At 37.2% G+C, this 27677-nt stretch overlaps 1 protein-coding gene across 1 annotated transcript in view; it reads left to right on the top strand.

Moving 5' to 3' along the window:
* The window catches only part of PCDH15 (protocadherin related 15), a 1748268-nt gene that overhangs the window by 1024902 nt on the left and 695689 nt on the right, over nt 1-27677 (top strand). Inside the window, exon 5 of the mRNA XM_077125289.1 lies at nt 7794-7859. Coding sequence (XP_076981404.1) covers nt 7794-7859 — 66 coding nt within the window. The remainder of the gene's footprint in view (nt 1-7793; nt 7860-27677) is intronic.

Below are 27677 nucleotides of genomic sequence, written 5' to 3' on the forward strand. Positions count from 1 at the left end.
AGAACCAGGTATACTACCACATCCATCAACAGTGGGCACAGAAACAGCCACCTTGGGAGGATCAATGGGGAAGGATCAGTGTTACCCTTCCACACAGGAAACTGGACCTAAGATCTCATGCATTTCTGTACCTAAAAGGCTGTTGCTAAAAGTGATGCACAACAGATTAAGCATTTCATTTCATTAATGTGCCCAATTGTGCACGGCCAGAGTGAGACTTAGTGGCAGTTTCTCTATCCACCCCATGTATGGAGATGGCTGTTCTTAATTTCACAGGTTATTTCTGAGTTAGTTCTTCAACTTGCAGTAAAGCATTATAGGCAGCACACAGTTGTTTTTCTAAGGGTCTGCATCATAGTTAAGAGCATTTCCAGATGAGACCAAAATCCAATGAGTTTTAGTCTGTCATGTTTGCCACAAGCCCTACCCGAAACCAGTACTGGTACTGGTCATGTATAATTTGCAAGGCACATCTGGATCTAACCTCCATAAAGCCTGACCCCGTGCAATTGCCTATTTGGCCTTTTCAAAAGCAGCCTGCTGTGGAGCATCACATTCCCGTATTTTTCCTTTTCCAACTAGGACATGCAAGGGTTTTCGGAATCTTTACTAAATGAGGTATACGTGACCTGTGATAACTCAACAAACCAAGGAAAGTCATGAGCTGTTTAGGAATATGTGGGGCAGAGTAATTTTGCTCTTTATCAACAACCGCAGAGGGAACAGTATTAGTCTGTACTGACCAGACAATACCCAAGAATTTGACAACATCCAGGCCCTTGTAATTATCCTGATTTACTGCCCATCCTTGGCTCTAGGTGGGCTACTACTGTCTTAGCAGTGGTCTCCAATTCTGCTAGAGAGTTACTGGTTAACATCATTAACATCGTAACATCATTAAGATAATGAAAAGAATGACCTCTGCTGGGGGTTTTCACATTTTTAAATCTTGAGCTACCAAACCATGGCAGATGGTGGGCCTATGAAGATATCCTTGAGGTAGCACAGTAAATATCCACTGTTGTCCTTCCCACATGAAGGCAAACACAGCTGGCTGGAGGGATATAAATAAATACTAAAAAAGGCATTAGCAAGATCTAACACAAAATGAAATCATCCTAATTGAGTACTTATGCCCTCTAACAAAGTAGGTATGTTTGGTACAGCTGCCAACAAAGGAGGAATTACTTTAAGTTCTCTATAATAAATAGACACCTGTCAGGCACCATCAGTCTTCACTGAATAGAAGGGCTATTAAATGTGCTGTGAGTAGGGACTATAATGCTCACTCTTTACAATTCCTTAATGGTGGCAGTGATTTCTTGATGGTTTGCTGGTAACTTATGCTGATGCATCTCCATCTTGCATCTGGGGGGTTGCCTTTAGCAGTGATCACTTAGCATGTCCTCTTTGGACAATTTTGGCCAACTGGCACCAGAGAAAGAATTCATTTACAGTAGTTTACAAAGTGATACTTTGCAAATTATCAATTCTTAATATATATTTTGGAATAGAAGATAAGTACACTGTATACTTTTGAGGTGGTAACCAGCCAATCTGCTTTAGTAGTTGTGTTGCTTTGGTACTTTGGCCCCCATACCTGGAAATGGCTAATGTAGACCCACCAGGTCAGGACTATTTTCTTTATATTAAGAAAATATTATTAAGGTACATTCCAATCTAGTGTCCATGAGTGACAAAACCTATGCTTGTTAGTAGGGGACCGAGAGATTATTAACGCAACATGCAGCTTGATCCCCAGTGTCCTCATATATAGTTCTTATTTGGAGAGCTTGGCCAGTCCCCTGTGTGAAGGGGAAAAGCTTGCCAGACCTCCTCAGCAGGATGATCAGAGCACCCCCTAGATTGTAAGGGATGGGGCTCTTTCAATCTGAGTTTCTTTCCCCATCCACTGATTTGGTTTCAAATTTAGAATATCTTTGTTCTTTGGGTAATTTACTTCAGAGCCTGAGAAGTACTGCATTTGGCTGCCCATCAATATCTTCAATTTTAGTGCCAGTGGCTATTGGGTCAGCTCACATCTGTCTACTTGATTCATGGCTTGGACCACTGTGGCCCCTTGGGGGCATGGCCAGTAGCTCTTACTCTGGCCTCTCCATGCCTTAGGGCTGACTCTGATAAATTGGCCCCAATTTGGGCCGATTTTGAAATGGTACAAAGTCCCTTGCCACTGATTAGGGGCTCTATGCAGGATAGTATCCTTTATGCCTATTGTGAAGGTTTCATGATCTGGCCCAACAAAATTAACAGTCAAATGGAATGCTTCATTCCTAGTCTCCTCAGTACATCTTGCAATTCATCTATTGTATGCCAGCGGGAGACAGTATGTGGTACATCTCCTATAGAGCCAAGTTTCTCTATATTGGTTAAAAGCCAGTTTAGCAATGAATTAGATTCTGGCCTTGCAGCCAGAGTACATATACATTGGGAGAAGAGGGTTATATGCTAATTGAGGCTAATTTGCTCATCTCTTTCCTGAAAGTAACACTCCCTCTGTGCCAGTATCCCAGAGAAATAGTAGTTAATTTGGCAGGACTTCTTTGGGCTTTTGTCTATATTGATTCCCAATTTCATGTGATTCAGTGGTAGTATAGTCCTGCATGGTGACTAAGATCTTTTGGTCAAGAGTGGGTGTTGGGGCAGCTGCAGTGGCAGTGGCACCCTCAGCGTTACCCTCCCCTGCTGGGGGGTGCTGAATTATGTTCTGACTTAATTTTTTATTGGGCCAGGGGGTGAACAAATCTCCTTTCCTCATTTTCAATGTCCCAGTCACATCAGGGCTAGTCATCATCTGAAGAGAAATCAATAGAATCCCATATTTTATGGTCCCAGTCAGGGAAAGTCAGGATATGCCTCACTTGCCCCTTGGGCAGTCTGTGCCCTGTTACTCCAGCATACTGGCATGCCTGTATTTCTGAACTCACATCTACAGCGTGTAGCCTCTCATTCAATCCATTCTTCAAATCTGCAAGGCATTATAGGCTGTCTCATTTTCCTAGATCACTCAAGACAAATATCAGAAAATGGTTAGGTTTTTTTTAAAAAAGGGAACTTATTCACTCTTGATTGAGACTAGAAAATGTCCAAATTATGGTATCATCAAGGTAATGCTTTCCTTTGGAGACCAGATGCCAACAATCCATGGCACCTCTGCCACATGGCAAGGCTCATGGTAGTGTCTTCTGGGCTCTGCTTTCTCTTCCAGGTTTCATTGCTTTCAGCTTCTTACGTCCATGGCTTTCTTCCCTCCACTCTCTCTCCCTGTATACATTCCATTTATAGAGGACTCTACTAATCCATTAAGTCCCATTTTCAATGAAGTGTCACACCTTAACTTCAATAGCCTCATCAAAACCAACAAGAATGTATTAGATTAAATAACATATTTCTGAGGGTATATACAGCTTCAAATCACCCCACAGACCATAAAAGTTATTTGGTTTTTGATAAAAATTTAACAGCAACTTATTAAGAAATAAACAAGTTTTTATTTGTAAAAGATATCTCTTGGTAGAGTATAGGAAATTAGAGTATAGGGAAAGAATTGCCATTAGAAGAATAGCTAGGAAAAAGTCCCATGTGTTTGGATAAGAGATTGAATTGGAGTGGTTGTGTAGGAATTGAATACAGTAGATGGATGTGAGAGGTTTTCCTTTAGGAATTAAATTCAAGACTTAGTGACGGATTTGATATAGGAGATTGAGGGAAATGGGCAGGGCTGAAGGTTACCCTTTGGTTTCTGGCTTATGCAACTGAGTGTAAAACTGTACCATTCACTGAATATTACATACTGAAAGAGGCCAAGTTGGAGCCAGGATTACAAACTAGAATTTAATTGTGGAGGGCTGAATCTGAGGCACCTTTGAAATTCCAAGAGGAGGTATTGTCTGGGCAGTGAGACCTAGTCTGAGAAGAGAGGTATGGGCAGTGATGTAATAAACAAGTCATTGGCATTAGATAGCAATTGACATGTTGATAAATGAAAAAGATTGTGAATAGTTTTGAAATGTTAATGAAAACAAATTGCCCATAAAAGAATGTTTTCCAAATAGGCTAAGGTGGGAATAGGGCTGTAATTTCAAGCTGTTCTCTTCTTCATGGAAAAGAAATGAACATATTTGGACAATTCTAGATTTTTGTCATTACTTTTGCCTGTCTGTGACATGCTTTTTAACCTCTGGATATGACAAGAACTTTTAAACCTAGAGTATCACAGGCTTTGTACCATTGAAACTGGTCATTATATATACTTCAAATACTTCTTTGTGGGTTTTAAATCCAACTTATTTGTATGACCTTATTTTAAATTTTTGACTTTTCTTAGCCTGATGACAAATTTTCAGAAATAAACCACACTGAACAATCAAGTATTTGTATTCATACCCTATGCGTTACAAAAAGTGAATGTAAGAAAGAGGTAGAGGCCTGAGAGGTTAGAAATCTTAGGCATGAAAAACAATGAATTTGTAACTTAAATGAAACAGTCAAGGATGAAATTAAAAAGATTATGGAGGTTCATTTCCAACGTACAGGTGCCATCAGTTCGTCTGTCTTTCCTGTGGCAGACAGATTATCCTTAGACCATGGAGAACAGGCACACCAGTCCCCCAAATTGCTTTCTAGCCTTCATTTTGTTCTCCACTTGGAGATTTGCTATATAATACATCCCAGTTCGTTTCTTCCAAAATCATTTCTTTTTAAGATACTTCTGAATATGCTCATTGTTATTAAAAATATTGTGTGCCTTTCAAAACTAATTAATTATGCTTTCATGGATACATCCTTCCAAAACATGTTGGCTGCTGTGAACAGTGTTATTAGTAGGTTATTTTTATATGTCTGACTAACCTCTCTTCATTAGTCTTGAGTCTAAAAAAATTTTTTTGATATTTTGGGCTTGATCAAAAAGAAATAAGCTATCTATTTTACATAAAGAGAACTTATTGGAGAATTGTAAATTATTGGAAGAACAAAGTTTAGTAGAAATTGTCCGAAGGGTTCTGACTAGGAAGAAATCCAGCTGTGTCTCTACTTCTACATGGTTTCTGCTGCTGGAGGGTAGTAAGGACAGATTTCTGATAGCTCTAATGGGGCATTGCTCAATGGGAGATTGTAGCATGGTAGACTGTAGTTTAGAAAAATACAACAACATTCTGTTAGGACCAACTTTAGATAGGCACTATTCCAAGTTCTGGGGTAACTTAAGATGAATATGGCATAGTCTTGGTCTCAAGGAGCTCTTGTGAGTGAGAAAGACACACTATCTTTCCCAGAGGGTAGTTTCCTGTGAAATATAATGTGCACTGAGACAATAGAGAGAAGAGGCATTTAATCCAGACTGGCAACAGGGAAGAATTTTCTAAAAGAGGTGATGACTTTGCAGAGTCCTGAAAAAGGAATAGAAGCTATCAGGGGCATAAAGGGAAGAAGATTTTTCAGTAGATGGAGTAGCAGACATGAATATGACTTTTGGCTGGAGAATGAACTGTGAGAGCAAGAGAGGTTGGGGAATAGGCAGGGCTGGGATGTGGAGAGTCTTATCTGGTTTAGCTGTATCGAGGAAGGACTATCCTGAAAGTCAATAATAATCAACTGGTGAAAGATTTACAAATATTTATGCCCAACCATCCCCTCCTTTCCTTTTTCTTTCCTTCTGTCATTGATGAAACATTTATTCCTCTACCAATATTCACGTGCATATACACAACCCTGTACTATGACTGTGTGACTTACTTTGTAAGTCCCCCCCCTCCCACTCAATATCCTTGAAAAAAGAGCCGTTCATTTTTTTATTAGTATGTTTAGGCAATAGTAATTTATCAAAAAGTTTACTGACTGAATGAATAATATATGAATACACCAAGAATGAAAAAACTAGATGTTCAGACTCTATGACAAAGTGGAAATGAAAGTTAAATCCTGGCTGGCAGGTATGGACAGGGTTTCACGGAATTGGTTGAATATTTGGTTCCGCCAAGATAGGCAGAGATTTTCCAACAAGAAATAGAATCAGAGATGAATCTAGGTAACAGTCTGTCCCCATAAATGCAGAACTGGTTCAGGCAAGAGTAAGTGGTTTTATGTGATAGAAAGATAGCATGCTTAAATCAAAAAAGGATGTTGAAATCATAACAGGGAAAACTTTGAAAGTTATCCTACGAAATTTTGCTTTTTACTAAAAGCTTTTTGTGCAGAGGATTGCCATTATTTTACCTTTGATTTGGGTGCCTCAAGATAATTCTCGTGCACTGAGGGATGAATACAGAATAAGAGCAAGGCTTCTGGGAGACCGGGAAGGAGACATTGCAAGACTAGAGGTGATAGACAGTGAAGTGCTGAGCTTGGTCGGAGGGTCTAGGAAGGAGGGGAATGACTGCAATGAATATGAGCTGATTTAGGTCTGAAAAGGTAGCAACTTAGGCCTCCTCCAATATTGACAAGGAAGAAGACAGAGAATACCTGACAATCTAAAACAGTCATGCAAAAGGCCTTATTATTCCTGCCCATGTACTGAATAAATATAAATTTGTTCGTTTAATGAATTTGTTTTTTATTAAAAGAAAAAAGCAGGTACTGAAATGATTTTCCAAAGAGTACATATTTTTGTATGGCTTTAAGCATTGTTTATTTATAGCCCGTACAGTAATGGGAGTGTACCGTGTACATGTAACTGTAGAATGCAGCCCTGTCAGGCTCACGGAGTGGCTCCTAGGGGAGGACTTCGTGTCTCCAAAGTGCACATTTGACACCTTGTAGGGAATACCTTCACGTTTAACTGTCAAGGATATACAGCTCACACTACTATTTTTATGTTCATTACCTCTTGATACTTGGCAGGTTATCAATAGTGTCATCCCTATTGATTGACAGGTTCTCCTTCTATGGTTTGTTCAACAAGGGGTAATAGACTGTTAATAAGTCATTTGTATTTAACTTTTCATAAGGAGCATATAAATGCAGGTCATGTTGTTTCCAAGTCTATCCATAAGCGTTTTAAATGCTAATGGTGTATTATTTTATCAAGTTGATATGTTAATATTATATTAGTATTCTAAAATCTGATGTAAAGATTTGTCTATTATTCCATTTCCACAAATCATTAGGTAATGTATCTGCTATTGCATAATGCTTTTTTTTTACATTTTGAAATCTCTTGCTAAAAATATACATATATTCTTTCTTCCTTTCTTTCTTCCATTTTTCTGATCTGCTTCCATTGATGACTCAATACTTTTGACTCCAGACTGGCAATATGAGGGTAAGATGACACAAATAAAAATCTCAAACAACTCATGAGCATTGCTTGTCTGTCTTTGTTTTATTCTCTTTAGAACATTATTAAAATTCTATTCACTCTCTTTAATTAGACCCTTTATCACAATTAAAGTCCAATTATGTTTTGTTTCTGTTGTGAAGTTTTAATTACAATTTATCCTTGTTAATCATTCCTTTATGTCATTTCTTTGAATTAAATTACCATTCATTATCTTTGTCCTGAAGGACTTCTGCTCTCCAGTGGTCTCTGCTGGTGTTTTCTCAGTAAGATTTTAAGAATTTTGTGGTATACAAAGTGACCCGTGTAATAGTGTTAAATCTGAGTGGTTCTTATGAAAAATTTTTGAAAGTTCCAGTGAACTCTTAAGAGCAATGATGCATACTAATTTGATTATAAGAGTAAAAAAATACCAATACATACATCTCCATGAATTTGATTTGTATAACTTTCCCTGCAGTTGTTACCACTTACCTTTGGTTGTTTTCTATCTCTTTAGATTGCAAGCTGGCTCGAGGAGGCCCACCAGCCACGATAGTTGCTATTGATGAAGAGAGTCGGAACGGTGAGTGAGCTTTATGCTTTCTAAATAACTGTCAAAGTAGGGTTTCTTCTCAATTCGATCCTAGTTTTATTATGTGTGGAGGTACTAAAGGAAAGTTTCAACCCAAATCCACAAATGGTCTCCCTTAAATATCTTCTTTGTATGGTTTAAGTTACATCATTCGTGGAAATGTTTTGCTCTTATTACGCTGTGAGAGATTCTTTCAATGAAGAGAAATGTCATTTGGCTTTGATTGAAAAGGAGTCATTTAATTCAGAGTTAGACCAAGAAGGCAACCAGACACTGGGCTGGAATTTCTCTTTGTGGAGACGTACAGTTGACTGTCACGCGTACGGTCATCTCACTGAGGCACACTGCGTTCCTCCAAGGAAAGAGAAGCACCAGGTGAGCCTTATGCTACTGACTTAAATTGGTGGGATTCTGGTCAAGAGTGAAATCCACAGCCAATTAGATATGATGATTTGAGGATAGGTAATAGGAAAACGGAAAATGTTTGAGCAAGAGCCCAATAGAAGGTCTAGAGCACAGGAAGAAGTCTGAAGTTTACTTAGGCTTGCTGCTGTAATTTACAACTAATGCCTAATTCATGTCATTTTTATTCTTTAAAAAGATGCTTTTCTTTATCAAAGCCAAAAGTGAATATAATTCATTTTCTTGTCCTGCAACATTCTTGTAGACTCTCTAAACTTTAATATTTGAATATTTAAAGAGTTTCCTCCTCTGTTAGGTAGTAAAATGATCATCTCTTGGAACTCCATTTCCATTTCAAACTGTTCTCAGTGTGAGAATGTGTTCTGTGGCTCATTTCATCTCCTAACTCTGTGATAGAATTTACAAGGGGCTTATTTGATTTTACTTTCTCTCTATTCTAAACACTGTATTTTTCAGATTTACATTTAAAAAAATGCAAAAAAATTATGTAGAATGGCTTTTTTTTTTTTTTTTTACTATTAGAGGATATGTTTCCCTGTAATTCAATCTATATATTTTAAAAACTTTTACAACGAATATAATACCTGCAATTGGTTTTCTTCAGCAAGGATTCTTTATGCTGCATTAGAGACATTCCTTTGTCTCTTCTGAGGAATTGGCACAATTTTTTTTTCCTTGCATATTCTTTGCAATCAGCCAAAAATGTCCACAGAATTGCTGGCCTGTGTTGAAACAAATGTTGTCTCATTGTCTCCATTAAATTTCAGTAACATTAAAAGGTCACAAAAATGTGAGTGCTTTGATTATTTTTAAAAAGTCAATCTGTTTATCATGAAAGTATATAGCTAATTAGAGTTATTGTAATGCATTAAAACATATTGGAAATCAGCCCAAAATACATCTGCAGGGAAAAAAAAATAGCATACCAGAGTAAAGTTGCCTCATATGTAGAATTATGATTAACTTATGGTTAACTTTTTTTCTGTGAACAAATCTGTATTTTCCAAAAATTCTATAATTAAAACAGCTTGCCTTTTTAATTGGCAGTGGGGCAAGAGGTTGGGGGAAGGGACATAATAGGATAGGCCAATCTGTACTTTATTTTTTTATGATTCACCAATTCCCTTGAACATAAAAGCTGAACTAAAATAACCCATTTAGTTTTACTAAATAATTTTGTTTTAGCGTGTGATTCTGTAAAGAGCTTATTTTGCCAACCAGGTAATTGCAGCCACAGTCATGATGCTATTTTATCTCCCTTTGTGCTGATTAGATACTGCTTTTCAAAGGAGCTCCGGAACTCTACAAAGATGTTGCCATCGCAGTGTTATGTGGTATCATGTTGTTAAAGCGCAATATTTGTGTTTTAGAAGAATATGGAATGATATAGTGCAGTAATGCTGTGCTCCTTACTTGGCATATTTTATAGAAACTGTCAACCACACATGCTGCAGAAGTTATCTGTGTGTTATTATAAGGAGTATAAATACTGACCAGAGACTAAATGTTCTGCATTTTTCTTTTACAATAAATTTCTAAATATATGACGATCAAATGAACTTCTGTAAGACATTATAATGTATCATTATCCATTATAATGTATTATAATGTGTTATCATCCTTGTGTTAAAATCTAAGGTAAACAATCCATGAAAATGATTTTCATGGTTTTCTTTAGGCAATCTAAGGAACTTCCCAATAAGACAGTTAATCTGGATTAGTTAATAGGATTAGTTAATCTAATCCTATTCTTAAACTCTATTAATTTCTCCTTTCCTGCATCTTTTAATTGGTAGAATAAACATGTGGGTGTTCTGTTTTAACGGTTTAGTAAGCACTATACTTCTTAAAAGAAGTATGGACTTCATAAAAGAAAGGCACAGCAAACCTTATAGTAAGCTAAACTAATAAGTTCATTGAGAGGCGACTTTCCTTTGACTCAGAGACTAAGAAATAGCTCGGTTTTTAAAAAATTTCTACTTAATTTTATTATATAACTCACTGATTTACATTTATAGAACATGCGTGTTTGTCTCATCTGTGTAACTTAGATTTTTATACTCTGTGGGAAGGAAATATTTTCTCTTTTTTGCATGTGTATGGTAAATGCATTTGCACATATGCATTTGCACATGTTAATTTATATATGAACATGTTTGATGGAATTAAAAATTTAATAGGTAGAGATCCATAAGCTTTTTTCTGACCTTGCACCCTGTTAACATTCTTCCGTCCTTGGAGTTTGTCCTCAGCAACACGTTGTTAACAGATTCATATCATCACCCTCAGTCTTAACCAAGAGTTCGTTTTCATCTCAATTGCTGGAAAACTAAACTTATGTTTTAAAGAGACAAAGTGGACACATAAGAGCCATGAGAGTCCCTAACAACCAACAGAAAGCTCAGTGGGCATCGTGTAGCATGTGTTAGATATGTAATTACAGTGGGCGGAGAAGGTATATAGGAGATTAGACTTAGAACGTGTCATCTATATTTAATAAAATGAGCATGTCTAAGAAATCTTTCTGGAATATTTTTCTTTCTAATTTCATTCGACTTTGAGTTGCTTATGGCATTGAGTGCTTACTGGCAGGAGAGAGGCCACAGGAAATTACACTGGGAACCTTTAAAGATCCGCCTCTGAGTGCCAGCCAAATGAGAGGGCCTGGCTTTACAGCAATGATGGAATAGCATTCAAACAGTTTTTGGAAACCACTGGTTCAGACTATTTCTCAGAATCTGGAGAAATATACAGGTAGAACTGAGTCAAGGGAAGATGAAAATTATTTCACAGTTTGAACATATTACTGCAATTAAAAAAGTGAACAGATTCAGAGGTAAAAGGGTATCACTATCTATGAGAGATATTAGAAGTCCCATACTAAGGGTCTTTTATGGATTTCATATTAAAACGTCATTGTGGGCACTCAGCATATTGAGAAATGAAAGATGATACTGAGGTGTCTCCAGAATTTGAAAGCAGCCTGCCAAGAAAAGATGTCACAAGTGACTAAAGGGAGAAGTTCCTGTTCCTTATCAGAGTGCATTCCACAGAAAGGTTGTGAAACCATTGAAGATTACAGATGCTTAATTGATTCCAGAGAGGTAAAGCAGATCATAGAAAAGAACACTGAATCCCTCTGATCACTCCCTTCTCGGAGTTTCTGTGGTCCAAAAGTGCAGTTAAAGAAGGAAGGAAATGGCCGTCAAGACTGATCCTTAATTCTAAACAATTATGGCATGAAGTGCATTTAGAAATTGCTCCCTCAGTCTTTTTACCTTCCATTTTCAAATCCACTAATCAAGGAGGAGTAGGAGATTACAATTTTATGATGATGTTTCTCTTTTCTTATAGTTGCCAATTACGTAATACTAAGATTTATGAGAGGGGAGTTAGCCAACTCTGTACTGTAAATCTCCAAAGGGTCCCAGGTGGAGTTACAACAAACTCCTAGTAAAAGAGACCTGGATTCATGTACCAAATAACCCTGAAGAGTCAACATGACTTTTTTAAAATGGCCAAAGTTTGAACAGTTGTAAAATGTGAGGTGATAAAACTTATTGATCAGATGTTCACAATCTTCTCCTTTGCCTATTTATCTTCATTCTTCTCCTCCTTTCTCTGAAAAAGAGAAAGGTTTAAACCAGAAAAAAAATTTTTTTGAAAGAATAATCTGAGTGTATAAGGAATAGCATCTTTACAGGATTTCCTGGAATAGAATATGTGACACAACTTGAACTCTAGATGTGGGACTGCACAAGATGATGAGTTGAAGGGAAACTGAAGAACCTAAGTGGTAGGGATCAGGCAGCTGGATGACAGTGTCCTGCTGGGGTAAAGTGAAAGGCCCCCCAAGAGGTTGTGACTGTTAGGGAGATATAGTAAATGGAAGATAGTTCAATAATAATTGTCTTAGACAGAGTCCTTGACTCATGTGAGTGTTTGAGAGATATTATTAGATTGAAATTCTTGTCTGGACTGGTCTGTAGACCATGCTTCTTTCAATGGGCCAGTACTCCAGAATTATGTTGAGATGTTTCTGGCTTTGATTTCCAGTCTCGCTTTCTCTCTCTCTCATATTTACACAGTAAGTAAGTATTATGGGTATTTCAAACAAAGCACGTAACTAAAAAGTGTTGCCTACATCCGTTAACATATTTAAATAAACTCAAAGTTACAAGATACTTTTTTTAGATAATCAGCTTTGTAAAGCTGAACAGAGCTTTGCTCCAAAACAAAAAAAGGAGAGAGAAATCTAGCAGAGGGGTTTCTAACTTTTGGACTTTAAGAGGTACTTTGTGTAGGAACTTTAAACCCACCTCTATTCTGCACGTTGTTTGGCTAAGATAAACAGCAATTACTTGAATAATTTTCATCACTAAATCCCAGAATAACTCTGGATCAAAAGGGACATCCTGAAATACAGAAAAACCTAAAAGACAGATTTAAAACAAATAAAAGAAACTATACTTCATACAGTGGGCTGTATACCTATGGAACTCTAGCAAAAATAGACATTCTATAAAGACTTAGGTAAATTAGCAGATGATTATATCAACCTACAAGATATTAAAATGTCTTATTGGGTTATGAAGGATCATTGATGTTGACAGCAAGTGTTCCAACCCAGCTCTGTGGGGGCTTCAGTCAGGGCAGCCCGAGCACCAAAGGACACATCAGGCACAAGTTAGATGTGAATTTTATTTTATTTTTATTTATTTTCTTTTTTGGCATGGGCAGGCACTGGAAATCAAACCTGGGTTTCTTTCTGGTATGGCAGTCAAGAACTCTGCCTGCTGAGCCACCATGGCCCACCTGACATGAAGTATAATTAGAACTTATGAACAGAAGAGTATCTTCCAAGACGGCAGCTGACTGTGGGAAATGGAAGTTAATGCTCTGCAAAAGGATTGGAGGAAGTGCAAGATTTATAAGGGTTTAGGATAAGGGCATGAGAACAGTTTCACCAGGGTCTTGTGACACAGGAATTTGGAACTTTGTTATCAACAGTGATCAAGGGAGGGGAGTTTTAATGCTTTGTTACAATACTATCTGTACATTCTTCCACTCTACCCCCAGAGGAGATTTGATGTTTTAATTTCTCACCTGGTCATTGTAGGTGGCTACATGCAGTAACCTATTCTCAATATGGAGAAGGGGCTTGGGCCCTGAGTCTTTACAATCCATCCGCATGCAGCAGGCTATATTGACCATAGGATGGGATATTGCATCCATGTTCCACAACAACAGTGCAAGAGATAACAGCATGCTGCTTCCCATACAGAAATAGCAACCCCACAAAGAGATGCTGCCATGGCCAAGAAAGAGAATTAAACCATTTCCCAATTACTAGGAGTATGGAGTAAAGAGTTATATAAGGTAGTGGGGACATAGAGCTGTCCCAGTGGACACCATATAGTGTCAGTACTGGGTGTACTGCCACAGCGTCCATGTGGGAAGATGCCTGCTAGCTGACATACAGTGTACCAATCAGACTCAAGAATGGTACCCATGCCTACTATTGTGGGCATTTCAAAGACTATTTTAGGTGCGGTGACTTTGGCTGTTGAATCTTCTATGTAGGACGCTGGTCTGAGAATCTCATGCATTTCTGAACTCAGAGAACTGGTTTTGAAAATGCTGTGCTGGAGCAGGTAGGCTCCAGTGTGCTCAGCTGGGCACTGCCAGAGCAGGGCTTAGAAGCCATGTTGGTTACCCACCCCTGAATAGTGATAGTCATTTTCAAGGTGATAGGCATCTTTGTGTCAGTTTCTCTACTTGCAATAAGGTGTTATATGCATCACACAATTGCTTTTCCAGGGTGCTATATCTCAATTCTGCCCCTCCCATAATTGTGACCTAAAGCCAAGGGGCATTCATCTAAGATGTTGCCTCTGCCACAGACCCTACCCAAAGCCAGTATCACTCCTGGCTCCATCCAGTGCACAGAGTGGGCCTGGATCTACAACCCCTGGTGCTTATGCCTGTGCTATCACGCTGTTTGCCTTTTCAAAAGCAGTCTGCTGGAGAGTCTCCCATTTCCAAGTATGACCTTTTCTAATTAGTGTATGTGTTAGATTGCAAGCTGCTGGAATGCAATATACCAGAAATGGAATGGCTTTTACAAAGGGAAATTTAATAAGCTAGAAGTTTATAATTCTAAGTCTATAAAATTAGAAAAAGTCCGAACTAAGGCACCAACAAGAGGTTACCTTCACTCAGAAGAGACTGATGGGTCAGAAACAACTCAATCAGCAAGGTAGTTGCGTGGCTGGCATCTGCTGTTCCTTTGCTCCTGGGATCCATTTCCTTCAGCATCTATTCCTGTGGGGGGTCCTCACTTTGCTTCCCCAGAGCTGGCTTTCATCTCTTGGCTCCCCTTAGATCTCTCCAGGTTCTGGCTTGCTTAACATCTCATGGTGATGTCTGCTGGGCTCCAAACATTTCCAAACATCCCTGGTTCTGTTCTCTGATGCAACTGTTCTCCAAGCATTTAATCTGCTCCCTCTGCTGTCTCTGCAGCTTCTGTCATTTTTTGTCATTTCTCCAAAATGTTTCCTCTTTTACAGAATTTCAGTAAACTAATCAAGACCCACCTGAAAGGGTGGGGGCACATCTCTACCTGACCAAAAGGTCACACCCACAATCGGGCACGTCACATCTCCATGGAGATAATCTAATCAAACATTCGATGCTATAGTATTGAATCTGGATTAAGAGATATGGCTGCCCCCAAAACACTGGATTAGGCCTAAACCATGCCTTTTCTAGGGTACCTAATATTTTCAAATCAGCACATCATATATAAAGTTTTTAACATTTGGCTTAAGTAAGGAGCAAAAGGTTTCCAATACCCCAACACCACCAAGAAAACCATTAGTTGTTTTGGCATATGTGACAAAGGAAAACATTTTACCTAATTAACTACTGCAGAAGGAATAATTTTTGTCTTACTCAACTATATGACATTTAAAATTTGACGGGGCAGCCAAGGCATTGCATTCAGACAGAATTAATTGCCCATCCCTGAGTCTCAAAGTGAGATAGCAGTGAGCCTGAGACTTATTTAAGTTTTGAAAGAGAGTTGTTAGTGAACATGACATCAACAATATAGTGAAATAGACTTTCCCACATAGACAAATTCTTTGCCACAAGGCTGTAGCAGATAATTGAGCTGTGTAAACAGCCTTATCAGAGCTCCTGAAAGACTTTTTTTTTCTTTCTCCCAGGTGAAGGCAAAAGCAGGTTGACTGACCTTATGTAAAGAAATGCTAAAAAAAAAAAACAGTTAAATTTAAAACAAAGTCATAATGACATAATTGAGTGCTAATTTCTTGTAGTAAAGAGGCTAGTTTTCTTATTTCTTTTCCTTATGGTAATACTTCCTCCACACCAGAGTCCCAAAGACTTAGTATCCAATTTGCCAGGACTTCTTTAGACTTTTGTCTGTATTGATTCCCAATTACATAATACAGCAGTGGTATAGTCCTGCAGGCTAAATAAGATCTTTTGCTCTGGAGGATCTTTTACTCTGGGGCAGCCGCAGTGGCAGTGGCACCCTCAGCATCTCCCTCCCCTGCTGGGAAGAAATGAACAAGATCCCATATTTTAGGTTTTCAGTGGGGGAAGTCAGGATATGCCTCATTTGCAACTTGGGCAGTCTACACCCTCTTACTCTAGCATACCAGCATGTCGATTTTTCTGAATTCTCATTTATATAGCAAAAAGCCTCTCATTCAATGCTTCCTTCAGATCTGCTTGGGTTGTACCCAAGTCCCCTTCTAACTTAAGTTCTTCTTTTAGGTGACAAACCGCAGCTTTACCAGCCAGGGCATCTTCCATGGCCGAACATGCAGCTCCTAGCAGGAGTCATGCAGTGGCCCTGATAGCCTGATGGCTCTCCTTTTGCTTATGAAATCCTAACTGGCCTGTGGCCTACTGTATGGAGTGCTAACACTAGGAAGGTAGCCAACCCCCCCCCCACCCCCACATAGACATTAGAAGCCAACTTGGGATTTCCTCACGGATTCTCCTTTCCCAAGTCTCATGCCCGCTAGGGCTGATGGCTCTTTGGTCTCCTGGTTGGTTCACCAGTTGTCCCCACCCAGCTCTTGGCAGACTTGGTTCAGGGCAACCCAAAGACCAAATGACATGTCAAGCACAAGGTTAAACATGAATTTTAATTAGTACTTACGAATAGCAGAGGCTCTTCCATGGTGGCGGCTGGCTGTGGAAAATGGAAGTTATATGTTCCGCAAAGGGGTGGGGGGGTAGGTGCAAGGGCTTAAAAAGTTTTTTAGGACTAGAGTGTGAAAACAGAGTTTCAGCAGGGTTTCATGACACAAGAGTTTTGTTATCAACAGTGTTCAAGGGAGGTGAGGTTTAATGTTTTATTTACAATACCATCTATACATTCTTCCACTCCTCCCCCACCCCACACCCGCCCCACCCAAGGAGATTTGAAGATTTAAATTATTGTAGTCAGCTATGTGTAGTAACTTAGTCTCAATATGGAGGATGGGCTCAGGCCCTGGATCTCCAAAGCAAGCAAATGATCTTTAGCCCAATGTAGCTTTTCTGATTTACTGGATAAATAGGAAAATTATTTTCCTTTTAGTTCTTAGTTTTAGAGTATTCCATGTTACTTCTGAACTGTAAAAAATTAAATCGTGTATGAGAATTAATCTTATGGCAAGATTCCTTGTGGATTTTGCACATGACTAAAATCATAATTACAAACTCATTTATTATTAGTCCACAGTTTTCTTTCCTCGATCATCAAGTCAGTCCCAATTATTTCCAGTGAAAGGTGTGTGCATTGATAAGGATTAGAGAGTTTTACTATAGATTATGAAGGAGTTAAATGAAATTATTCAAATGCATCTGCCAGTAATGGACCTAAGCTGATGAAAAAAAAAATTATGTCCAATTCTGCATGTCTATTTTTTGGCGCATGGGCAGGCACCAGAATCGAACGTGGGTCTCCGGCATGGCAGGTGAGAACTCTGCCTGCTGAGACACCGTGGTCCACTCTCCCCATGTCTATTAATTCTTGAATTATTGTGACTATAAAACAAATGTCATAGTAATAGAAAACAATTTGGCTTTGTTCATTACCAGTGGAGCTACATGAAGGAGCATGAATTCTGCTACTTTTTATTTGTGCCAAAGAATCAGTTTTTAAAAGGTCAGCAACTACACACCTCCTGAATATATAACTGTGAAATGGCAGGTCACCAACAACAATAACAAAAACAAAAGGTTTCTGAGCATTAAGAACATAGGTTTTACGTATCTCTTCCAATTATCTAGGATTTTATTGACATTGAATAATATATATTCATTTAGAATCTCCTCTTTCTCTTTTGTTTGCTAAACAGCCCCCAATATGCAATGGTATTGCTGGAAGGAATGAAATGATGGAATGACACTGAGGGAAGGAACAGGATAAGTATATAAAGCAGACAAAATATTTCAGCGATATGGGACACTTTTTAAAAGGAAAAAAAATGATTCTCTGAAACTAAGTTGCCTCTTAACTACTGTTTAAATTTCAGAATACTAAATGCCATTAATGATTATAAAGAGATTAAACTGTGCAAAGTTGTCATGGTTTCTAAGGACATTTGCAGGATGTTTAAGAAAAAACAACTTTTTATTCTATCTTTCCTTTTTTTTAATTTATGTTAATCTCACATTTAAAAGGACTAAACTTGAATTATAATTAATTAACCTATGTCACAGACAAACACTTAATCCCAAATGAAACTGTGATAATGAACTATTTCTCTATAAGGTATTTAAATCTTAAATCATTAAGACAAATGAGTGATGCTAGTATTGATCTCATTTGCATTGACCAAACAAGGGTAATGCTCCAGTTTGCTAGCTGCTGGAAGGTGATATACCAAAAATGGAACTGCTTTTAAAAGGGGGAATTTATTAATTTCAAGTTTACAGTTCTAAAGCTATAAAAATGTCCAAATTAAAGCAATGCTATCGAAATTTCCAATCTAAGGCATCCAGGGAAAGATACTTTGGTTCAAGCAGGCCAATGAGGTTCAGGGTATCTCTCTCAACTGGAAAGGCACATGGTGAAGATGACGACGTCTGCTAGCTTTCTCTCCAAACTTCTTGTTTCATGAAGCTCCTCCTAGGGATGTTTTTCTTCTTCATCTCCAAATGTCTCTGGCTGTATGGGCTCTGCAGTTCTTGTGTCTCTACTACTCTCTCTTTCTCCAAAATGCTTCCTCTTTTAAAGGATTCTAGTAACTAATCAAGATGCACCTGGAATGGGTGGAGTCAAGTCTCCTGGTAATCCAAAGTTAATGTCCATAGTTGGGTGAATCACATCTCTGTGGAGATAACCTCACCAAGTTTCCAACCTATAGTAATGAATAGAGGTTAAAAGAGACTGCTCCTACAAGACTGGATCTTGTAAAAGTAAAACATGGCTTTTCTAGGCACATAATCCTTGCAAACCAGCACAGGTAGGCAACAAGAATGGATCTATCTGGTGTAAGTGGAGAAGAACTGTTGGGTTTCAACCACCTATAATTACATAGAAAAGCAGACCCCCCTCCCCAATTTTTTTCAGATCAAGAGGAAATCTGCATATTAAAGATAAGTCATTCTATTTCAATCTTGTTTCCATTTATGAACTGAATAAAACATATCTGTGTTCTTTGGATGGCCTACAGGTAAAAAATTTTGACTTTTACTTTAGGCATCAAGTATGGAAGAAGTGAGTTAAAGTGCAGAAGAGAGAGATTCTTCTACAAGAAGTTTTTTTTAGCTATTGGTTTAAGTTTTGTTTCTAGAGTCCGCATTTTTCCATACTGAGTTTTGGTTCTCAGCCCTCAAGTGCTGGGCTCGTTAGCACTAAACTCTTCGCATTTAACTCAAGACACTATGGAAACAAATTTCTTTTCATCAAAAGAACATTAAACATTCTTGTTTTTACTGTTATTGTTTTTGCTGGTATTTTCTTCTGAGTTGTGTGCTTTTTGAAAATTTAAAATCTACAAACGAGTGATTTGAATTCTGAAACTTGTGCATTGTTCAGGGGGTTGCTTCTCAAGTTGATTTTGAGCAAGAAAGAACACGTTGCCAAACAAAGTATATTAGGAAATTATACTCCCAAAGTTCTCTGACTTTTACTTTACTAGAAAGTGGCTGCAATAGAAGATAATTAATGGGACCATATTCTTGCAATTCTCTCTTATAAACAATCTATTGTAATCCTATTACAAACAATCTCTAACATATACCCGCTACAGAACTGTTGTAGTGATTATTTGTTGTTATATCCACAATCACTCATTTATTCAATCATTATTCTATCATCATTTTCATAGTCATTTCTTCAAGACATACTGACAATGTGTTGTAGGAGGCCCTATTTTAGTATTGGTGATACATCAGGGAAGTAAACAGGCAATAATATTCTGCTGATGGAGACAAGGGCTGGTGACTATAGGGAGAAAAAGTAAAACACAGGAAAAAGAATGATAGAGAAGAGAAGGATTGGTGATGCTATTTCGGGTAGAATGATTGTTTCTATGAAGGGGACACATTTGAGCTGAGTCCTGTGCAAAATTAAGACTGAAGACATGAACCAGACTTTACTCAAGGCATGTGCATTACAGACAGAGAAACAAATTCAAAGTTCTCTGAGTATGGTTATGGCTGGTAGGTTTAAGAAATGGCAAAAAAAAGGCTAGTTGGCTGAAGATGAGTCATAGCAAATCCAATTGAAGAAATAGAGATGAATGTTGATTGAATATATGTAGATTAGTCAGAATTTTTTAACCTATAGTTTATGAAAGATATTTCCTCCCATCATTCATGCAATGTCCTAGCTTTGCATAATTTAAAATTGAAATGCATAACTTTGTGTGTATGTGTGTTTCTAATCTCAGATAATTTTATCTTTCTATTTTATCTTTTCTGCTCCACTAAAATAAAAAAAATCAGAAAATACATTAATTCTTCTTATTTAGACTGATGGCATTATTGCCTCATTTAACATTTAATAATAGAGAACTGCAATAATTTTCCCAAAGGTCTTTGGAAACATGATCATTTTGCATAGAAAATTAATACCATCTGCCTGAAAGTGTGATGGTATGTATTTGTTCAAGTTTGCTAGCTGCTGGAATGTGATATTTCAGAAATGGAATGGCTTTAAAAGGGGGAATTTATTAAGTTGCAAGTTTACAGTTCTAAGGCTGTGGAAATGTCCAAATTAAAGTGAGCCTATAAAAATGTCCAAATTAAGGCATCAGCAATAGGTTACTTTCACTTAAGGAAGACCACTAAATTCAGGGTTTCTCCCTCAAATGGAAAAGCACATGGCAAATAAGAAGATGTCTGCTAGCTTTCTCTCCAGGCTTCTTGTTTCATGAGGCTCCCCTGGGGGCATTTTGCTTCTTCATCTCCAAAGGTCTCTGGCTGTGCGGGCTCTCCTGGTTCTCATGGCTCTCTCGTTCTCTCTCCAAAATATTTCCTCTTTTAAAGGATTCCAGTAAAGTAATCAAGACCCACCTGGAATGGGTAGAGTCACATCTCCATCTAATCAAGGTTAATACCCACAATTGGGTGAGTCACATCCCTGTGGAGATAATCTAGTCAAGTTCCCAACCTACAGTACTGAATAGAGATCCTCAAGATGGACCAGGATTAAAAAATGGCTTTTCTAGGGTATGTAATCCTTTCAAACTGGCAAAGTATTGTTCCATCAAAATTAAATCAGTGATCTTGCAAGCCCGTTGCTAGGTATATACCTCGAGGAACTGAGAGGGGGGGCACGAATGGACCTTTGCATACTGGTGTTTATGGCAGAAGTGTTCATAATTCTCAATGGATGGTGGTGGCCTAAATGTACAATGAATGGAAGGGGGAACTATGTTGTTTACGTATTACAGACTGCTGAGCAGCTGTAAGAAGGAAAGACATTGTAAGGCATGCAACTAGGTGAATGAACCTTAAGGACAGTATGTTGAGTAAAATGTCAGAAACAAAAACAAAAATGTTATCATTCCTCACTCATGTGGACTAACATACAAACTCAGAGAATTGAAGTCAAGAGCATGGATTATAGGGAGCCTATTGTTAAGGTTCCTAGACTGTAAACTCTTACAGCAGCCACATATATTTACAAGTGGTAACTGAATTTCTAAATTCTGAGATACTGAGTTATTTGTATATAACCTGGTTCTTCCCTGAAACTTTGGGTATTTATGTGACACCTGAGACTCAGAGTTAGAGCACTGAAGCTATGAAAGTCAGCAACTATTTAAAAAGCTGGAAAAGTGATCAGAGTTCATCTAGAGATATGAATGAAGCTGATCTGGATAGGACTAAGATAAATCAAAATACTGGATAAAGGATGATATGGCCCATATTTTCAAACTTCAAGCTCTGTGCAAGACCAAAGAAAGAAATGTTTATTTGGTGCACAATTTATATTATGGTAGCACATTATTTAATTTAACTTATATGGTGAGTTTACAGGAATACCGTAATTACATAGAACCTTAACTAGGGCGAGAGATCTTATTGGTGTTTACAGGTTTACATGATGCCCCAATATATCCCAAAGTAATTTGGTCAGAAAATAAAAACGTATTTGCAGAAGCCCGTTGGGGTTCTGGGGAAAAAGGAGGAAGTATTCAACTTCTCCATCTGGAGAATTCCTGATAATTTTGCAAGTAGTGGGGATAATCAATTCAATAGGATGAGTCCGCAATCTTGGGGCTCACTCCTATGAAGCTTATTCCTGCAAAGGAGAAGCTAAGCCTACTGATAATTATGTCTAAGAGTCACCCCCACAGAACCTCTTTTGTTGCTCAGAGGTGGCCTCTCTCTAAGCCAACTTGGCAGATAAATTCAACTGCCCCCCTTCCTATGTGGGACATGACTCCTAGGGTTGTAAGTTTCCCTGGCAGTGTGGTGAGCTGGGACCTGGCATCATGGGAATGAGAAAGCCTTCTCGACCAAATTCGGGGGGACAGAAAAATTAGACAAAATAAAGTCTTAGTGATGGAGAGATTTCAAACAGAGTCAGGAAATTATCATGAAAGTCATTTTTATGCACTACATAGACATCCCTTTTTAGTTTATGGTATATTGTAGTGGCTAAAGGGAAGTACCTGAAACTGTTGAGACATGTTCTAGTAACCTTGATTTTTGTGGTAGAATGTATAACTATATAGGTTTTACAATATGACTGTGTGATTGTGAGAACCTTGAGTCTGATGTTCCTTTTATCCAGGGCATAGACAAATGAGAAAAATAATAATAATAATAAGGATAATAAGGATAATAAATAAATAATAGGGGGAAATAAAGGGTGAAAATTGGGTTAATTGAAATACTGGTGGTCAGTGAGAGAGAGGGATAAGGGTTATGGGATATATGAATTCTTTTTTTCTTTTGATTTCTTTTCTGGGATGATGCAGATGTTCTAAAAATGATCATGGTAAAGAATATAGAACTATGTGATGCTATTGTGAGACATTGAGTATATGATATAGTTGGACTGTATGTGTGTGGATGTTTCTCAGTAAAATATAAAAAAAAATTAATCAGTGATCATTATGTCATCTTGTCCTGAAACATCATTAATGAAAAGAGAGCATTCAATACTAGTAGGTTCACATTTCAGAGAAATCCTTATAGACATATTTACTTTGCTGAATATAATGGTCATATTTATAAAAACATGTTTTGGTGAAAATGTTGATTAATGTCCTTGATATTATCTTAATGCTTTATGACAGGCAAAGTGTAGGTATTACTAGTAAGGAAGCAACATCTCATCAATAATCTCTGCAGGGTTCATTTGCTATTCTTAAAAATGTTTATTTAGGGTTGTGAGTATTCTTATTGACAACAGTCAGACTTAAGGCTATAAATTAAAAACTACCCTTGAGACTGTTTCAAATTCTGGAAACTATCAATTTAAGTTTTCTTTGTAGCAAATAAGTTCTATAGAAAAACTACTATAAGCTAAGCTTTTCTCTCTATTTTTGAATTATGATGACCAGTAATACCTCTACTAAAATTTCCATCCTAAGGTGAGTATCAAGTATGAAAATGATTGTTTCATTAGTATTATCGAAACATTCTTTTGGCACCTTGAATCTTGATGTCTTTCAAATGATACTCCAAAGTAAATAGATTTTCATCAGTTAATACCACTTGTTTTTTGAAATCTGTTATGAGCCCCAGAAGAAAAGCAGTTATTTCAGTTTGATTCCAGATTTCAATCTGTTTCAAAATTCCTGCTAAATCATACTCAATATCATTCTTCATACTTTTTCATTCTCTTTTATACTGTAATGGTACTCTTTGCTTTGTTTTTCTCAGTTGAGGAAAACCCAACTAAAATAGATTATTGATTTTGAGGAGACTAAAATACCAGCAATTTGAAATTGAATAAGAAATAATTATTGTTTCCCTACATAATCATAATTATTCTGCTAACCATGCATGTTTCTCTCATTGGAAATCACTATTTTACTCATAAAGTCTGTATCATCCTAGGCAAATAAGACATTGGTAAGGAACTGTGTAAACAGTCTCACGGCCATATACATATACTTTCTTTCCGAATGATTTAGAGATCATCTTTTGGGGCTATAACATGCTACTTAAATTATCATTTTTGAAATGTGTTATGCTATAAATATTAATGTGAATTTGCATTGTCTTCCATGGTTTGTCTGTCTTTATATTAGCTTAAATGTTCAATTTTAAATTATTAACTATTAAGTAGAATTAAGGTTTCAGAGAGATGGACCTTCTTCACTCTATGGCCCAGTTGTTTAGGAATAAGCAAAATATTCCTGGTAATATCTGAGAGAAATGTCTTCCATGGATTTTATTGCATGTATAAAGGTTATAATTATGCTAATATAAACACAGTGATTGAGAAATAAGGAAAATCCCTGCTAAATATGCAGAATTCTGTTGGCCTGCAAATATAAAGCAATGTTCTAGGAGAAAAACAGAATTGAAAGCCACTGTGTATGCCCATAGTTAATGTAGGTTTGCAAACCATTGATGGCACGTTTTATCTCAAAAAAGGACTATTGGGGTCATTATATTAGATTGCAAGTTCCATGAGAGCAAGAACTGTATCTGTTTTGATTCATGCTATAACCTAGAATATAGTGCAGAGCCTGGCACATTTGCTGACTTTATGAACAATTACATGGCCTCCCACAAATGCTCACAAGCTATCGTCAGAACACTCACATGCCCATTTAGGAGAGTATGGAGTATTATTATTAAGACCTTTCAGCAGAATCATCCCTGCTCAAATTTATTGTATATATATAAAAGTGGTATTACATCTATATTTTATTTCAAGTGTGTGCATGTTTTATCTCAAGTGTGTGCAGATGTATCTGTCATGGGATGAGTCATTTTTTTTTAAGAGCATAAGTAGGCAAAATATTATATTATAAATTAAAGGGAAAAAATAAGAATTAAAATATTAAATAATACTTTCATTTTTTACTTGATAATTTTCTACATACTTTTAACGTGTAATTAAAAGAAATTTTGGTCATCAGTAAATAATGCATGACCATTTCTACAGTGATGAGATAGCATTGCTTTTATACTCAAAGGATTTTATCTAAGTAGCCGTGAATTCTTATAATAATGTTCAAATGCAAGGGAATGCAATATTCAGGATGAATATTATTGAAAATCTAAGAAAAAAATTATAATTTGAGTAAAAAGTCCATATTATGGCATCTTAATTTATGAAATACACATATTTCATGTTTAATTCTAATTTGTATGTGTTTAAAAGTATTTCATAAAGTTAAAATATGATTATTTAGATAACCAGATAAATTTGCAAAATGAAATTTTATTAAGTAATTGTTGGATGTTAAATAGTTTCATACAAAAGTCAAATTTTATCAACCTTATTATGCCATCAAGGTGACTAGGAAAATGTAATGCTTTGATTTTTTAAATTTCAGGGGGGAAAATTCACTGGAGACTATTAGTCTTCAAGGGAAGTTGGATGTCTTCCATTTACGATGTATCTGTTAGGGGGAAAATTCACTGGAGACTATTAGTCTTCAAGGGAAGTTGGATGTCTTCCATTTACAATGTATCTGTCATGGGATGAGTCATTTTTTTTTTTTAAGAGCATAAGTAGGCAAAATATTATATTATAAATTAAAGGGAAAAATAAGAATTAAAATATTAAATAAAACTTTTATTCTTTACTTGATAATTTTCTACATACTTTTAATGTGTAATTAAAAGAAATTTTGGTCATCAGTAAATAAATGTTTATTATCTAAAATTTTTTTTCTAAAAATTGCAAATGCATCAGTTTTTAAAATGCATCAATTCTATTTGAATTTGTAGATCTTGAAATGGAAAAAAGAAATCCCTATTTGATATTCCCAGTGTTAAATATTAGAATTTCAGAAAGAGTAATTGATTTTTTATAACTCTTTTTCTCAGTAAAATAAAATAAAATTTGAACGTCATTTTTGTAGAATGTATGATCAGTTTGATGCTGAGAGTTAAAAGTCCAAGAATTTAAAGTCCCTTGCAAATTTAATTTGGTCACCTGATATAATTATACATAAAATTAATATATATTCATCCAAAATAAAATGTATCCATTGGCTTCTGAGCAAGGAAGCAAAACCACAGTAATTTATATGGAATAAGAGATTTTATATAGGGGATAGATCTGACAAAACTGTGGAAGGTGGTGAAAATGTCTGTTCTAGTTTGCCAGCTGCCAGAATGCAATATACCAGAAAAAGAATGGCCTTTTAAAAGGAGAATTTAATCAGTTGCTAATTTACAGTTCCAAGGCCAAGATAATGTCCCAATTACAAGTCTATAGAAATGCCCAATCAAAGGTATCCAGGGAAAGATACCTTGGTTCAAGAAGGTTGGTGAACTTCAGGGTTTCTCTCTCATCCAAGAGGGCACATGGTGAACACAGAGTTTCTCTCTCATCTGGAAAGGCATGTGGTGAATGTGGTCAGGGTTTCTCTCTCATCTGGAAGGGCACATGGCGAACACAGCATCATCTGCTAGCTTCTTCTCCTGGCTTCCTGTTTCATGAAGCTCCCCGGGGGACATTTTCCTTAATCCCCAAAGGTTGCTGGCTGGTGGACTCTGATTTTCATGGCTATGTCGTTCTGCTCTGCCCTCTCTGAATCTCCTTCATTCTACAAAATGTTTCCTCTTTTATAGACTCCAGTAACTTATCAAGACCCATCCAAATGTGTGGAGACATGTCGTCACCTAATCCAGCCTAACAACCACTCTTGATTAAGTCACATCTCCAGGGAGATGATCTGATTACAGTTTCAAACATACAATATTGAATAGAGATTATTCTGCCTTTATGAAATGGGATTTGGATTAAAACATGGCTTTTCTAGGGCACATACATTCTTTCAAACCAGCACAATTTCTATGGAGAGTTTTGCCTCTACATCCCAAGGTAGGCGTGAAGATACTGCAGGTCATCCAGGCCAGCAGTTGGGATGAAAAACAAATGAAACAGTAGAGAACAAGGAGAAACTCACAATACTGATGACTAGAACAAGGAGGACAAAAGCTAGAACCTGCATTTGTCACCACCTTTAATCTTCATAATGCAGGTGACTTAAAGAAGAAGGTGGTACTCTTTGCCACAGAGCTCCATGTAACTGACCCAGAAGCAGAAAGAAGAGTCCCAATGGGCCCTAGAGTATGCTGCAGACCTGACTGCTACTCATGCTAAGGAGGTGAATCAGCCAATCAGCAACAACACACATGACCTCTAGCAAATCCTGTTATACTATACCACATTTTAAGTATCCTGGAAGTGGCTTCATTTCCAGTTTCCAAATCTGTGTTAGTTTGCAAGCTGCTGGAATACAATATACCAGAACTGGAATGACTTTTTAAAAGGGGAATTCAATAAGTTACAAGTTTACAGTTCTAAACCTATAAATATTTCCAAACTAAAGCATCCAGGGAAAGATACCATAATTCAAGGAAGGTCAATGGGTCAAAACACCTCTGTCTGATTGGTAGTATCATGGCTGGTATCTGCTCGTCCCTTGCTCCTGGGCTCCATTGCTTTCAGCCTCTGTTACTCTCGGGGTTCTTCACTTTACTTTTCCAGAGCTGGCTTTCATCTCTTAGATTCCCTTGGCTCTCTCCAGGTTCTGGCTTGCTTAGCATCTCATGGTGACATCCGCTGGGCTCCAAGCATCTGTGCCAGCTCTCTCTCTCTCCAAATGCTTCATCTTTTAAAAAATTCCAGTAAACTAATAAAGACCCACCTGGAATGGGTGGAATCAAATCTCCATCTAATAAAAGCTCATACCCAGAATTGGA

This window comes from Tamandua tetradactyla, chromosome 13 (assembly GCF_023851605.1).
Source record: "Tamandua tetradactyla isolate mTamTet1 chromosome 13, mTamTet1.pri, whole genome shotgun sequence".
Classification (NCBI taxonomy): domain Eukaryota; kingdom Metazoa; phylum Chordata; class Mammalia; order Pilosa; family Myrmecophagidae; genus Tamandua; species Tamandua tetradactyla.